This window comes from Rhea pennata, chromosome 7, assembly GCF_028389875.1.
Source record: "Rhea pennata isolate bPtePen1 chromosome 7, bPtePen1.pri, whole genome shotgun sequence".
Taxonomy (NCBI): Eukaryota; Metazoa; Chordata; class Aves; order Rheiformes; family Rheidae; genus Rhea; species Rhea pennata.
In genome coordinates this window covers 39,916,455-39,931,142 of record NC_084669.1, presented here as the reverse complement: position 1 = coordinate 39,931,142, position 14,688 = coordinate 39,916,455, and the positions used below count along the sequence as shown (strand labels likewise).

The 14,688-nt window shown below is 58.0% G+C and overlaps 2 protein-coding genes and 1 long non-coding RNA gene across 5 annotated transcripts; 1 reads left to right on the top strand and 2 right to left on the bottom strand.

The window, feature by feature from the left end:
* Nucleotides 1–1,995: 1,995 nt before the first annotated feature.
* Nucleotides 1,996–5,881, bottom strand: MTG1 (mitochondrial ribosome associated GTPase 1). The gene is made up of 11 exons (XM_062580508.1): nucleotides 5,748–5,881; nucleotides 5,617–5,680; nucleotides 5,210–5,315; nucleotides 5,035–5,115; nucleotides 4,765–4,821; nucleotides 4,365–4,455; nucleotides 4,175–4,236; nucleotides 3,577–3,673; nucleotides 3,123–3,204; nucleotides 2,619–2,731; nucleotides 1,996–2,414 (listed from the first exon to the last, which is right to left on the bottom strand). Exons 1-11 carry the CDS (start codon nucleotides 5,860–5,862, stop codon nucleotides 2,317–2,319), a joined length of 966 nt encoding a protein of 321 aa, XP_062436492.1. The 5' UTR covers nucleotides 5,863–5,881; the 3' UTR covers nucleotides 1,996–2,316.
* A 100-nt stretch (nucleotides 5,882–5,981) lies between these two features.
* LOC134142824 (uncharacterized) lies at nucleotides 5,982–6,977 on the top strand. Its single transcript, XR_009958972.1, has 2 exons — nucleotides 5,982–6,074; nucleotides 6,397–6,977. It is a non-coding gene; the product is annotated as an uncharacterized LOC134142824 (long non-coding RNA).
* A 477-nt stretch (nucleotides 6,978–7,454) lies between these two features.
* Nucleotides 7,455–12,594, bottom strand: PAOX (polyamine oxidase). Of its 3 annotated transcripts, none has more exons than XM_062579945.1 (7): nucleotides 12,513–12,594; nucleotides 10,881–11,370; nucleotides 10,448–10,647; nucleotides 9,611–9,866; nucleotides 8,914–9,026; nucleotides 8,329–8,486; nucleotides 7,455–7,670 (listed from the first exon to the last, which is right to left on the bottom strand). In XM_062579945.1, exons 2-7 carry the CDS (start codon nucleotides 11,351–11,353, stop codon nucleotides 7,521–7,523), a joined length of 1,350 nt encoding a protein of 449 aa, XP_062435929.1. In that variant the 5' UTR covers nucleotides 11,354–11,370; nucleotides 12,513–12,594; the 3' UTR covers nucleotides 7,455–7,520. The 3 variants fall into 3 exon arrangements, with proteins under 3 accessions (XP_062435929.1, XP_062435927.1, XP_062435928.1); XM_062579943.1 differs by lacking the exon at nucleotides 12,513–12,594 and adding an exon at nucleotides 11,931–12,084; XM_062579944.1 differs by lacking the exon at nucleotides 12,513–12,594 and adding an exon at nucleotides 11,779–11,853.
* Between the last annotated feature and the right edge of the window lie 2,094 nt (nucleotides 12,595–14,688).

Below are 14,688 nucleotides of genomic sequence, written 5' to 3'. Positions count from 1 at the left end.
TGGTTACGTGTAGGCCTGTAGGTGTGCTTACAACTTGTGCATGAGTGCCTGCACACAGCACATACTGGTGTGCATGCTTGTGCAAGCATGCCTGTGTGCAAGAGTGCAGTTCACCCACAGTTGCGTGTAGTTTTTTCCCTGCACCCCATACATTGGCACATGTATGCAACTCATGTACAGGTGCATGCACACAAGCATGATCTATATGCTGGCCCATGCACACATATGTGCACACATGCAGCATGGGGCATATGTGTGTATATGTGAGCATGTTTGCACATGCACCTCTTGCTGTGATGCATGAACAGGCATGTATGCAAAGAGTGCGATGAGTGCAAGTGCAGCCCAGGCATGTGCATGTGTGCACACTGAACCGGCACAGGTGGCTTTGTGCATATACATACAGCCAATGCATAGAGCCACCTGCAACCTGTGTACAGGGTGTTGTATGTACAGCACTGGTTGGCTGTGTCTGGCGCACGGTCCAGAAGTGAGTGCCCAGACTGCAGTCAGCGGGGAGGCCCTGCAACGTGAGCTGAGCACCCTAGGGTTTCCCTTGTGCCCAGGTCTGGCCGGCCCCACGGCGGGATGAGGAGGAGGACGGCGGCGTGCTGGACACTGATGCTGCTGGCCGCTACTTTCTGCGACGTGGTGGCTGGAAAGGGCGGGCGCGGCGGCGCCCGGGGGGCAGCACGCGGCAGTGCCCGGGGGGCCTCCCGTGTGCGAGTGAAGGCAGCCCCCCGCTACGGCTCCGCCAGCGCGGCCCTGCGGGTGATGGGGGCGGCTGCAGCAGGTGCCGCAGCTGGCGTGGCAGCGGGAGCCACCCTGCACAGGGCGAGGCTCTCTGGGGAACTCGACGGAGACAGCGGTGCTGAGTACAGGGACACCAATTGGACAGCCGCCGCCAGCTCGTGGACATCAGCTGCCCGGGCCTGGGACTCTTCGGGCTGGGCCATGTCCTGCCTCTGCCCACTTGCTGCTTTCCTCCACCTCTGATGATGGGCCCTGCTCCTTACCCTGCCTGGCACAGCCGGCAGCTCGACCCCAACCCTCAGAAACCTCACAGCTGTTTGGGGGGACCTAACCATGCCTGGTCCGGCTGTCTCTGTTTTGGGACATTGTGAGGGTAGGATGCCCCATAGGGCTGCGGGATGGGCCAGTTCACCGGCCAGGAGTGGCTCAAACCATGGCGCTGGCCACCTGCGGAGCCGGCATTGCCCACGTCCCAGCTTGGCACTTGCTGTTCTCCCCCCGCAGCCCATCCCCCACAATGGGGGAGGTGCCCCCGCCCTGGGGCAGGACCCCATGGCAAGCCCCAGGCTCACCTCGTGCCCCTTTGCAGCCTCCCTGTGTGTCTGCAGCCGTGCCAAACCCCGCCACCTCAAGCACTCTGTCTGTACCACTCCTTTGTACATGGGTTTATAAATGTTTTGACGATGACAACATGGCAATAAAGCTGGGCAGGAATGTGCAGTTGGATGTGGACTGAGGAAGGACAGGCAGGAAGCTAGGACCTCAGAGGACGCTGGCACTCACTTTTTTAGCAGCCCCACACCCCTGCACTTGGGTCACAGTGGTTTCATTTAAGGCTGAAGGTCTCTGCCTAGAGGCCCAAGGTTGGCATGGGGTCTCCTAATTGCAGCACCTGAGCATTAACTCACCCCCCTAGGTGGGGAATGAGAGGAAATGGTCTCCAAAGAGGTTTTGACCTGACTGGAAACAGCACTCTCTTCCTTTCCTTTCTTACCAAAGCTCAGGCCCTCCTGGATGGCCACTGTAGTGCTCAACAGAAGCAGCTGGGGTCCCATTGATGACAGTACAGTCTTACCCCCTCTGTGATCATGTGTGCTTCATCCTCTTGCATCAGTCTGGGGTTGAAATGAGACTTCCACCTCAAGTGATGGGCTGTGCTTCCCTGCAGCACGGTGGCAGAAACGCAAAGCTCCCACACCATCTGCTCTCCCTTGCCCCATGCCACAGCCAGGCACCAACCACTGCAGAGGCAGAAACTGAAGCCACTTTAATCATGTAACACTGCAGCTTGGGAGCAAAAAGCTCCAGGCTGAGACACCAGCTCCATGTGGCCTCAGTGCTGCATAGGAGACAACAGGGCTCACACAAAAGCAGCCCTACTCACATGAGAATAGGGCTCAGTGTTCAGACAGTCCCCACAGCAGTGCAGCTCTTTAGGAGGAGAGGGATGCCCAGCCGCCTTCAGAATTTGTCAGGAGCTTCGTACATTGTTGTTTCTGGGACACACAGTGTCTCCCTCTGGGAGCCCACACACGGGCCCTCTCCCACACGAGGCAGCAGGGCTCAGTCCAGTGTCACCCTGCCCAAATGTCCCGCCCGGAAAGCCCGTATGAGCTCGTAGGCAGCAGCTGAGTAGTCCAGCATTGTCACGTTGACGTTCCCTAGGGGAGGCAGTGGTGGATGTGAAGGAAGGTGCCAGATGCTCTGGCTAGCTCTCTGCCCTGCCAACCAAGCCTGGAGCCAAGCAACCCAAAAAGGTCCGGGAGTACGGTCTGTGCACCCCATGCCGCTCTGCATCATTGGGACTGAGGTACCTCTCTCCCAACATGCATATGCAGCTGCCCCAAGAGCCTCCGCACGCTCACCTGTGCCTGTGAGCACCTTCACCTTCTGCGTCTTGCCCAGCGTCAGTGCCACACGCTTGAGCACACGTTCGATGTCATCACAGGCCTCGCCTAGCCCATAGCGCTGCACATACCTGTAGGAAGGACATGGCTTCCACCCAGCCCTGGCACATGGCCAGACATTGATGGCACCAGGCAAAAACAGTTCTAGTATCACTTTTTTTTCCACCGCTCCTTTCCTGGAGGACATTTCTCCACCACCCACTTCAAAGCTGCTCTTCCTGCGGAAACAGGCACTAAAAGTAGCTCCTCCGCTCTCCTCTGAGAGGAGAGAGGCCTCTGTACTTGTGTGGGCTGGGTGAGGAACAGAACAGGGCTGGGATGTTGCATCTGTCAGTGGTCCAGGATGGACCATTTTGGCATCTCCTGCCCCCTCAAGGACACAGGCAGGCTGGGAAAAGCTCCCTTGTGCCAGGGGAAGTAAAACACAGGAGGGATTGTCTCCAGTCCCTCCACCATGCTCACCGGAATTGCTGATGCTTGTTCAGCGTGTACAGCAGGTAATCAGCCATGATGTCCTCCCCCACCAGGTGGTCACGGACGGCTCCTGGAAAAGGAAGGTAAATCCCAGCTCTCTCAGCCTCAGGCGTGCTGATACCACTCCAGCTAGGCTTTACTCTGAAGCACCCAAGCTCTGAGACTGGCCAATCTGTGGTACTTCTCTCCCTGAGGCCTCTGTGGGCAGCTACAGACACCAAACAATGTGCAAAGCTCAAGGCCTGTAAACAGAGCACCAGCAGCAGCAGCACGTACTAGCCTAGAAGATATTAAGGCCTGCAAGTGGCAGCCTACTGCACCCCAGACCCAGACCCAACTGGGGGTTCAAAGCCACATTCACAAGCTCCAGAGCACCATCTAGGGCTGCTCCTTCCACATGGCCCTACAGCTAGAACCAGCTCAGGTATAAAGTCCACCTCACCACACAGCGCCAGCTTCATGCCCGTCTCCACATCCTCCAGCTTTGGAGGCAGCACTCCAGGTGTGTCCACCAGGTACATCAGGGGCTTCTCACAGACCTAGGACAAGGCAGGATCATTAGGAAGCTGCAGGGATTTGCGGTTGCATAATTTGCACCATGGGACTCAGGCCCAGGTGGCGACATTGCCAACAAGCAAGCTGTTGAGCCCTTTATTGAGATCTTGTTGCAAAGGTAACTTGAGTAACACTAAACAGACCAGCTTGGATTATGTGTCTCATGAGATTTTCTAGAGCTATTGTGAAAGAGGCAGTGTTTAGCCAAAAGAAGTTGCCTTCAAAAGCAATCCTTGGCAGAGCAGAAGCCAGGAGAACGCCTTATCCTACCAGGCCCTTCCACACATCACTGCTGGAGACTGCCAGCCTGTGACAGATGAGATTAGTGCTGATTCTGCAGGAACGGAGTATCATGACCAAAGCTGCCAGAGACCTGCCCATCCCCATTGGTATGGTTCCATTCTTCCTATGGGTGGTAACATGGACACAGAGGCTCTTTCCCAAGGCCAGCACTGACCCAGCCAACCAGGCCCGAAGGATCATACCTGGATTCTGGTCAGCACCGCTTTGGTGATGCCTGGCTCGCCACCAACCGCAGTAGCTTTCCCTGTAGGGAAACGAGAGAGAGTCAGAGGACTAAGTGATGCTCTGCCCCCACGTCCTGCTCCATGACTCAGAAGCAGCCTGGAGCCTCTTTGCAGCCATGCCAGCTGCTTCCATCCCCATGGAAAATACCCTTTTTGAGGTGCAGCCTTCGCAGGGAATTGATGAGTGATGACTTGCCCATGTTCGGCACACCAATCACCATGATACAGTACTCCATGTTCTGCAAGCAAGAAGGACACATGCAGGGACCAGCCAATCACCAATTATCTGCCCCAGGAGCTAGGACTGATAAGCAGTCACAACAGCAACCAGTAGAAACCACCAAGCTTTTGCCTGGGTTTCCAGCATAAATGCAGCAGACCTCTCCCTTTTAACTCCAAAAGGAGTAGAATATGTCCTGCAAACTCCAGCCCTGAGTCCCTGATCACTTGCTTGTCAGATGCCAGTTCCGCCCCTTGGACGCCATTCTGAGACCTCAGGCCCAGAGCAACATCATACACACGTCTGCAATCTCACTGCTGCTCCTCACCTCAGCTCTCTGATAGCGTGGGCTGTTGCTGACCAGCTTGGCAACCAGGGGAACAATCTGCAAACAAAGAGGGGAATTCTACACAGAAAACTGGACCAAGTTGTAAATGAAGGATACTCTGAACCAGCTGGCAACATAAGCTGTATGTCATTTTCCCCGCAGTGGACCACATGGACTTCTCTGTGGAACATGCATCCTGGGGACTGGCTTCCAGCCCTCGGGTGCTGGCAGTAAGAAGCACAGCAGAGCCTGTGGCTGCTAACACATTACCTTCCTGACGTTGTCATCCCGCTGGCAGTCAGTGAAGACAACATGTGAGCATCCCTCCTGCTTCAGCCGCTCCAAGACTTTCTAAAGGGATAGGCAGAGGTGTTGCTGGCATGCTCTTGCAGCAGCCCCGCATGGTTGCAGCCAGCCAGCACTGACCTAGGACTCCTGTGCTCACCAGCTGCCGATGGGGGTCAGCCAGGTCCATTTTGTTCAGCACCAGGATGTGCGGGCGGATGCCAAGTGCCTCCTGCAGCATGGGGTTACGACCCGACAGCGGGATGTAAGTGCCAATAAGGAAAGCAACCATATGCTGGTGCAGGAATGGGCATAAGGAACAAGAGAGGAGCTAGAAGGAACAGGGGACCAGCTGGGGGTGCAGGGGATAGGGGACCGATAAAGGCTGGTGGGGGGCTGGGAGCAGGGCTGGGGTGGATACAGGATCACTGTAGGCGGGTGAAAGGGGGTGAGCTATTCGGGCCCAGCTTATGGGTCCAGTCTTGTTGCCTGGAGGGGAGGCACCGCAGGCCCGCGGGGTCGCGCCGCGGTAAAGGGGTGCGCGGCGGAGCTGTGCCGGAGGATATGCGGGCGTCGTGCACTTCGATGAGGCAGTCGGCGCGGCGCAGGGCGCCCCGCATCTGCCGCAGCCCTGCAACACAGCGCAGGGTGAGCGCGGCGGCGGGGGGGGGCAGCCCGCGACAGGCTGGCGCCCTCACCTTTGGCCATGTGCCTCGGGAACCAGGAGGCCACGTCGCGGCCGCCGAAGTCGAAGCGGCTGCGGCAGCCGCCAGGCCCCGCCGCCGCCCACAGCGCCGCCGCCCACCTCCGCATCGCGCCGCCGCTTCCGCCGCCGCTCCCCGCGTCACCGCCGCGTCACTGCCGCGCCGCCTGACGCGCCGCCTGACGCGCCGCGCGCAGGCGCACGAAGCCGAGCCACGTGACGCCCGCACACCAGCTGGTGGGGGGAGAGGAGGCTGTGACGCAGGCGCGCACGCTCAGGGGGCGGAGCCGCGCCGGGCCGAGAGGCTGCGGGCGCCCGGGAGGTAGGAGCGGCTCCGGCTGTCGGGAGCGGGGAGCGGGAGGGGGAGCGGGGTCCAACTGCGGGGCGGGGCTGCGGCGTTGGGGAGGAGCCAATCAGCGCGGGGCGTGGGTAGGCCCCAGGCCTGGTGGGGGGCGGGGCTGACCCTGCGTGTGTGGCAATCAGCAGAGGGCGGAGCTAGGCCTCAGGCCAGGTGGGGGCGGGGCTTATCTGCGGGGCGGGGCCAATTCGCAGCGGAAGGGCAGAAGGGGAGGGGAATGCTGTACAAGAGCACAGCAGTGGGGGTGGCAGGGCTCCACTGGGCCTAAGCGCTTTCTCCTCCCTAGGACCATGGCGGACCCACAGCCTGTGGGGCCCACAGGACATACATCTGCTGCCCCAGACACTGCTGGAGCCCCACCGCCAGGACCCAGCCCCACTGTGCCCCCCGCGGGACCCAGCACCCACCCCACCACCGGGCCCAGTGCCCACCCCACCACTGGGCCTGGCACCCGCCTCGCCACAGGGCCCAGCACACAGCCCACTGTGGAGTCCAGCACACACCCCACCACAGAACCTGGCACCCATCCCGCCCCTGGCCCAGGCACAGTGAGTGCTCCACTGGATGACGTGCGCTTCATGATCGCCAGCACCAACTGGTACTAGTGGTGCTGCACAGCCCCATGCCATAGCCCCTTCCCCACAGGGGAAGCAGGTGGAGCTGGGAGCTCTGGGCATGCAGACGCTGTGGAGAGCTCCTTTGGAGAGACCTTGCTTGAGTGCCAGTGCCGTGCATCCCAGGGGAAACAAAGTGATGTGTGATCCCGGGGAGCTTCTGCTTCTGATTGCCCATGGAGGTAGATTCTCCTTTGCAAGACAGCCCCATAATGGAGCTGTTTTGTTTCAATAAAAGCATGCTTTCCTGGGATTTCTTGGAGCTAGTTATCTCATGATTGGCACAAAACCCGCTGGTGTGCACCATGCCATACAGCGTGCCCTCTAGGGCGCTGCTCCCGTGTGTGGAGGAGCTAAGCAGTGCAGTGCCTCCTGAAATCTCCGAGTCCCCATCTCCTTGAGTTAGGGTCACAGCCTGGAGAGAGTGATTATCGGGGAAAGCTGTAGCCTGCCCACACCAACAAAGATGGGTAGGGACAAGCACCTGCATGAAGTTGATGCCACAAGTGTGTCCCATAGATGCTAAGACAGGTTTAACCCTGCCTGGCTGAGCCTTCCCCCATTCAGCCATGAATTGTCTTTCTGGCACCTCCTGCATCATCTGGATGTGTGCAAGTGAGGTCACATGAGCAGAGGGACCTCCATCCTTCCACCATGAGGTGGGAAGAATGGACCAGTGGTCCCCTGTGTCCCCAAGATCAGGCATAAAAGGGAGAACTGCAAACACAGATTTCTAAAATAAGAATTTATTCTTCTGAGTGTGTTTATGCCACCTGTCAGCCCCTGAGGTCCCACATCAGAGCCGGGGAGCAGGGTAGGGTGGCTTGGTGGCCCCGTAGAGGTCATTGAGGCGATCAGCCTCCCGCCAGCCTGATAGCAGGGCCCCGTGTGTGGTTGAGTAGAAGGTGCGATGTGTGGCCTCACCGGCGAAGAGGACCTGCAGGGGCTGCGACAAAGTGATATGGAGAGCACCAGAGCAAGAGGTGAGCTTTGGGATATGCAACCACCTGCCTGCCAACCTCCTCGAACGCAATGGAGAGATAAGGTTATACCACTTATGCTAAAATGGGCCCAAGAGGTCCATAGGCCTTATAGTCCCTGCAGTCTAGCATGAGATGTCCTCTCTGTGCCCCTCAGATGCATGAGTCACTCTGCACCCATACCCTTGTAAGAGAGATCAAGGAGGAGGCATCCTCTCTGCACACAAGGTTTCTCCCCCAAGCCTGTAGGCAGGGCTAAAGTCTCAAGAGAAATATCCCATGCTTCGAGGATGCTAGAAAGTGGTTGGTGAGTTAGAGGGAGCTGGAGGCTCCTAAATTTCATGTGGGATGGAGCTCAGTGAGAAGAGCTAAGCAGGAGCATGGAGTTCACTGGCAACAAGAGCAGCAGAGACCTCCAAACTGAGGGAGACAGTTTCCCTTGCTCTCAAGTCCTGACCCCCAAGTCCTACAGCACCTTGTTCCTACCCATGCATGTTTGGCCCTGTGTGCGTCCTGCCAGCTGGAGGAGTGGAGATGGGGCAGGGATCCAGTGGACCCTGCTCCCCATGCATTCGCGCCACAGCCACTGTGTCCCAGAGTCAAGCGCTTGCTCAAAGGAATTACCCTGGGGTCAGATGCGTCCTCGGGCAGGGGCTGAGCCAGCACATCAATGTCTTCCCCTGAGCTGTCAACGGCCACGTAGCTGTATGAGCCCCGGGTGTAGGGAGCGCTGTGCCACCGGGATCTGAGTATGCTCCTGGGAGCGGGCAGGTCCGGGTTCCCTGGGCCACATGGATACACAGGTGAGATCTAGCCACCAAGCAGGGGTCCTAGCCATCAGGCCTCAGAGCTCTCCAATGCCAGGCCAGGAAGTCTTCCTCCCTGCCCTGACACATCCTGGATCTCATATTCAAAAGCAATTGGTAATTTGGTTATTATTCAGCTTGTCCTCAGAAATCCCAGCTCATATTTTCATCGGGATGACAGGAGAGACACAGCAGGATGTCTGTCCAGGACATGGACACCACAAAAACCTATGCATATTATGTCCCCTATGACCACTTCCCTTCTACCTCAGAGGCTGGGGCAGGCCTTGTATGGAGGTTTTGGAAAGCCCCCAACCCTTTGGAATGGGCAGATATGCAGCCTCCCTGACCCTGTTGGCAACCAACCCCAAAGCAGATGGCATGTAGGTGGGACAGGAGGTACCTGTCAGCGTACGAAGGACACGTGTCAAGGTACTGAGAACTTCTGCATCACTTAGGGTCTCCATGTACTCTGACTCGTTCCCAGCAATGAAACCGCAAAGGACATGCCCATGCCTAGGAAGGAAAGGAGAGCTCTCATCAAACTAGAGGGAGATGCAGCTGTCTGCCTACAGAAAAGGGCCAGAGGGCTCTTGCCAAGCAAAGAATGAGGCCAGTGGCATTGCCGCCCTCCTACTCTGCATGTCAGCATGCATCTGGCACGCTGCAGGCAAGAACCAAAGGGAACAGATTCCCTTCCTTACAGAGCCTCTGGAAACACCACTTTTCCCTCTCTGCCACAGGCCAGGAGTGACAGTGACCCAGTACTGGCTCTACATTACAGACAGTACCCAATACTTAAGCACATCGCCCTGAAGATGCCAAAAACCCAAGCTGCAATGTCTTCGCTGTCTGCAGACTCTGGAAGACAACACAGTAAGTAACACCAAAAGTAACTGGGTGACCTTGAGGACTAGCAGCTAGGTTCTTTGGGATGCAGAAATCTTACAGCACAAGGCACTGCTCTGCTGCTAGCCCCGTCAACCCTCGCCCTCAAGTATGGCAGCTACCAAGCCCTGCAAGCTGGGAGGAAGGCCTTTCTTCCAGATAAATACAGGTGTCATATCAAGAAGAACCAGCAGAAACAAATGACCACGTACTGTTCTGGTGGCTGGATAACCACAAAGCCAATGAGCTTCTTGAACCAGTTGGCCTCCAGGTCAATGCTAGGCTCTGCAAGAGGTGACTCGTCCTCCCACACTACTTCGAGGAACTGATAATCCGGGTCCCAGAACGGCTGTTCAAACTCCAGGAAGATCTTGTTGTTGGTGCCAAAACCCAGGCAGCGAATGGCTTCTACTTTCCGTTCAGGCAGAGGAGGCTGAAAAAAGTCCTGGTGGCATTCTTTGAGGAAACCTACAGACAGAAAACCATGCGGCTCTTTCCACTGTGGCACCTAGCTTCTGATATGGCATCGCACAGCCCGTTTCCCAAGCCTGTTCTGAGTCCAGGGCTGTGATGGAGAAGTGTGAGATGAAGCATCTGTCAGCCTGAGGACAAAAGCTCAGAGCTTCCCTCCCACGTGTGCTTATCCAGCCCCACTCCTGCGGTTTCTTTATCACTGCCCTAATCCTTGCATCCCTAGTCCTGCCTCTGACAGTGGAAATGGGGATTTTTGTGTCACTGGAAGTCTGGTGATGCAGCAGTCTGGGAGGAGACCACAGCTCCAAACTGGGTTTTGCTCAAGTTCAAGACACATTCTCTTCCCCATGATCACTTGATGGGAAAGGGGAGGCTGGGCAGCAACTTGGGCTGGTCCTCTCCCGCTCCAAGCTGTAAGAAAACCGCTCCCATGGTGCTGTCCAACAGCATGGGAATGTCCTCTTGTAACCTCATGGCCCTGTGCCATGGCAAACCAGGCCAGCCATAGCAAGAGGTAAGCGGGATAGAGACCAGGCAACGGTGGGAGAAACAGGGAAGGTGAACAGAGGTCTCACCTAGCGGGACGGTGACGATGACGTGATCAGCGAGGAATGAGTCACCATCCTCACACTCCACCAGTACAGGGAACTCCTTCTCTGTGTCCCCATCCTCACGGAAGGACCCTTGCCACTGGATAGTCCTCACTGGCTTGTTGAGCAAGACAGTGCCCTCAGGCAGAGCTGACAGCATGTGATCAGGGAGGCTGCTATAGCCTCTGGAAGAGAAGATGCAGTACTTGGCTCAGTACAAGGCTCTGGAGGAGATGTTCCTGATCCCCTCAGATCTCCTCACTTTGGGTGTTTTCCTATAAGACCCGCTGCAGCCCTGCTGAGATGTTCCCAGAGCATCCTTCTTGCTCTCACAGGGGATGGATGCCTGAGAGTGCCATGCTTGCCCACCCATGCAAAGTCACGAGAGAGAAGGAGGACTTTCTCCTTCCACACTCACCGTGGAAACGTGCAGTCGAGGCCAGGCAGTGTGGTGTACTCCCCAAAGGGCCCCAGGGCCACCAGGTCCATGCTGTGGGTCCCGCTGATGCAGCACTCCAGCTTGAAGCAGGCATTGAGAATGGCCAGCCGGAGCCGCTTGGTGTCCTCATCCCCTTCCCAGGTGGGGGCCAGTCGGGCGATCTCTGCCCGGAGGTACTGGCCCACACTGGGCACAGGGAGCCCGTTAGCATGGAGGAAGATGCGGGTGGAATCAAGCAGGTCAGAGAAAAGGGTGTGGGTGCTGTTCACCAGCTCGGGACTCAGCACCTTCCCTGAGCTGCCGTAGGTGATGGAGCGCAGGAGCGGGTGCCCTCCAGCCTCTACTTGCTGGTTCTCCTCCTTAGCGGCACTGGGGCCCAGCAGACCATAGTGGGAGGCCAGGCGGAAGACAGGGTTCCTCTCTGATGGCCCGTGGATCCAGTGCGCCCCCATCTCTGCCAGCCCTGAACCTGGGGGAGGGGCAGGGTCACTCCAAGAACTACATGGGTGGTGGGATCGCAGGCATAGCCTGGTCTGGTTCAGCCCCATCCCCTGCCTTAGCATCCACTTTGGTCCAGCCTAGACCAACCCCTTACTGGAACAGCAAGAACACAACCATGGCCTGGCCTGGGTTGGACCTGTCCCCTCCAAAGCAACTGGGACTGAGGGGCCTGATCTCACCCACTTAGACCACATCTCTCCCTTACCCTGTGACCAGATGCTACCTCCTGCCTGGTCCAGTTTGGTCCCTACCAAAGCAGTGGACCAGATACCCCCAAAGCCCCAGGTCTGATGCCCTCAGGTCCGGCTAGAACTGAAGCTAGGGGGGACCAGGTGCACCCCGAATCTGGTCCCGGGGGCAGCCCTGATGCAGACACCTCCTCCCTGGCCCAGCTGGTTCCGCTCCCTGGGAAGCCGTACGTCCAGTGCTGTCCCCTCCCCAGGCTGATGAGCTCGCTGCCCCAGGAAGCCGCGCTCCCCCATCCAGGCAGTGCTGGGGAAGCTGCAGCGGCGGTGACAGTGGCCGTACCGAAGGGGCGGGTGCAGATGCGGCCGCCGACCCAGCTGCCGGCCTCCAGCAGGCGGAGGTGGCCAGCGGCGCGGAGGCGCTGCGCTGCCCCCAGAGCCGCCAGCCCAGCGCCCACCACCAGCACCCGTGGGCCGCTGCCGCCGCTGCCCTCCATGGCGCCCAGCCCAGTGGCCCGGCCCGCCCCCGCTGACGGTGACTGCGGCGGCGCGGGGCCTGCGCCGGCAAGGCCCAGCCCTGTGCGCCGCGCTGCGCCGGGCAGGAAACAACATCCTTTCCCAGCCGCGAGCTGAGCGTTTCTGCTCCAGCACGGACACTCTCCAGCCCTCTGGATGCTGGTCCCTGTCCCTGGGGCGGGGTGGACGTGACCTTCCCCTTGCACATGCCACTTGGTCCCCTTGCCAAGGCTGAGCGCCTTCCTGCCTGGAGGGGCCGGTGGAGGCCTGGGAGCCCCCCACACCTGCACTGGGGCTCGTACGTGCGCTTCCTCAGGCGCTGGCCCTGTCTAGCGAGGTTATTTTGGGCTCCCCGTTATCAGGAAACACCAGTGGGTAAATTTAGCAGCCCCATCAGTAAGCAGCTCACCCGCTTCCCAGGGAAGGGCCGGAGGAGGGAAGTGGGAGCGGCCGGGCTGGCACAGCTTGCTCTGTGCTGGAGGACACAGTGTGGGCAGAGTCCTGGAGAGCAGCTCACCCGCTCCTCTGAGCCAAGCGCCTGGGGGTGAAGGGAGAAAGCGACTCCAACACTGCCGGCACTGGAAAGGGGGAACACAAGAGCTGCTCCAGAGTGCCCTGTTCCTGTCTTGTCCCCAGGACGAGACCCACCAGCAAAACACATCCAGCCCATGTCGGCACTAGCATGCTGCAAGTCCCGGTGCCCCATGGGCTTAAAAAATCAGATGTGCTGTGGCTCCATGCAGACCAGGACCTGGCTGTCCCATGTCAGACAGGGCCTGGACCCTCAGGGCCTGCTAAGGGGTGACTTGGGATGGAGCAGACACCCTTGGGTCCCTGGTGCTTGGCAGGAGAGGGACAGGCACTGGGTCAGTATACCTTTCAGGCATACTGAAAGGGCTGGCCACCTCAAAGGTGCATCATGGTGCAGCACACGGCCACAGTGGGGCTGTTTTGCCCAGGGAGGTGCAAAACCCTTGGGAAGTTTGGGCAGGCCTGATTCTCAGAGCAGGCTGTAAAGCTCCCCAGCCCTGCCAGGCATCTTGGGACAAACAAAGCTCAGGTGGATTTCCACCCCCCCCCCCCCCCCCCCCGGAATTGTAACAACAATCTCTCTCCCCCCCCCCCAAAAAAACAACACCCCTTTGAAATTGTGTACAATGAGGAGTGGAGTAGCTCTGCTGCACTCCCACGCTGATTACCAGACACAAAGCATTTTCTAAGGCACAACAATGTGCTAATCCCTCAGGGAACTTGCTCCAGAAGACAAACATTTGCTTGAATGGTCACCAAAATCACCCAGGGCCCTCCCTTTTGGTGGCCGGGGTTTTTCCACTGAGAACTGTCAGTGCTCTGTGTCTTTCCTGAGCTGTGCATGTTCCCTCGCTTTGCTATTTTTGGAAGCAGCTGCCTGTGAATTACAGCAACAGGAAGGTATAAATTCAGGCACTGGGGAGGAGCTCTGGTCAGAAATAAACCCGGCCTCCGCATCGCAGAGTGCTTCAAGCCCTACTGACCATGGCGCTGCAGCATTGACAAGGACAGGCTTGCGGAGGGCGAGCTCAGCGCATTGAAAAGCAGCAGAAACAGAGCATTTCTCCAAGGGTTTCTCCGCAAAAAAAAAAAAAAAACAGGCCATTCCTGACGGCAAGGTGAGCCCAAGCCCAATTTCTTATCTCTAGTAACACCAGAGTTTGTTTTCACTCTTTGCTCTTTACCTGGCAAAAGATCACAGATCTTGGAAGTCAAATGATGGTTGGGTCAGCTGCAATTAACAAAGCTCTGGGAAAAGGGATGGGGGAATCTGACCCACTCTGTAGTGGGATCGGTTCCTGGGACATGGCAATTGAATTAGTTAATTGGATTAGAAACACATTGTTAGAACTGATGATGCTACCTGACAATAATTGAATGCCTGGTAGGTCTTGCCACCTTGGAGCTTTGCACACAGAGAGGTGGGTGGTGTAAGACTGGTCTTCTGAGGGGTCAGAAGTGTCAGAAGGGTCTGAGGGGTCAGAATGATCAGGATCTGGGAGAGGAGGGCCCTCTGCGCAAGATTGCCATAATCTCACTCCTCATCTTCCTTTTGTTCTGCAGCATGCGAACAGGGGTGCTCCTCATCAGGAGTTGCCTGACAACAGGAGTGCCACTGTCGGGGACCACCAACAGTGGTAAGGGAGAGGAACCGCTGGATGCCTATATGAAGTCCATCAGCCAGCTGGCCCAGCCTTGCTCAGCAGGCAGTGAGCCCCTGTGCCCCTGTCGAGCCTCCCGGGCCAGGGCCAGAGGGATCCCGAGCCGAAGCAGTGACAAAGGCCAGCACTCTGCCACCTCGCTGCAGGACATCACAGCTAAGTACAATGGACAGCAGAGCTCCCTGGGGCTCCCCAGTGCTGCTGACCCACTGGCATGGCTCTATGGGCTGTCAGACCCCAAGCAACAGATGAAAAGTCCTGCGTCTCGCCCCTCACAGCTGGCCCCTGAGCTGGACCTACAGGCAGTCCCTGGGCCATTCAGTACTGCCCCCAAGCTGGATGACCCATCTGTGCTTGGAGAGAGGTCTTGTCGCTGGCAGCGGCCACACAGGC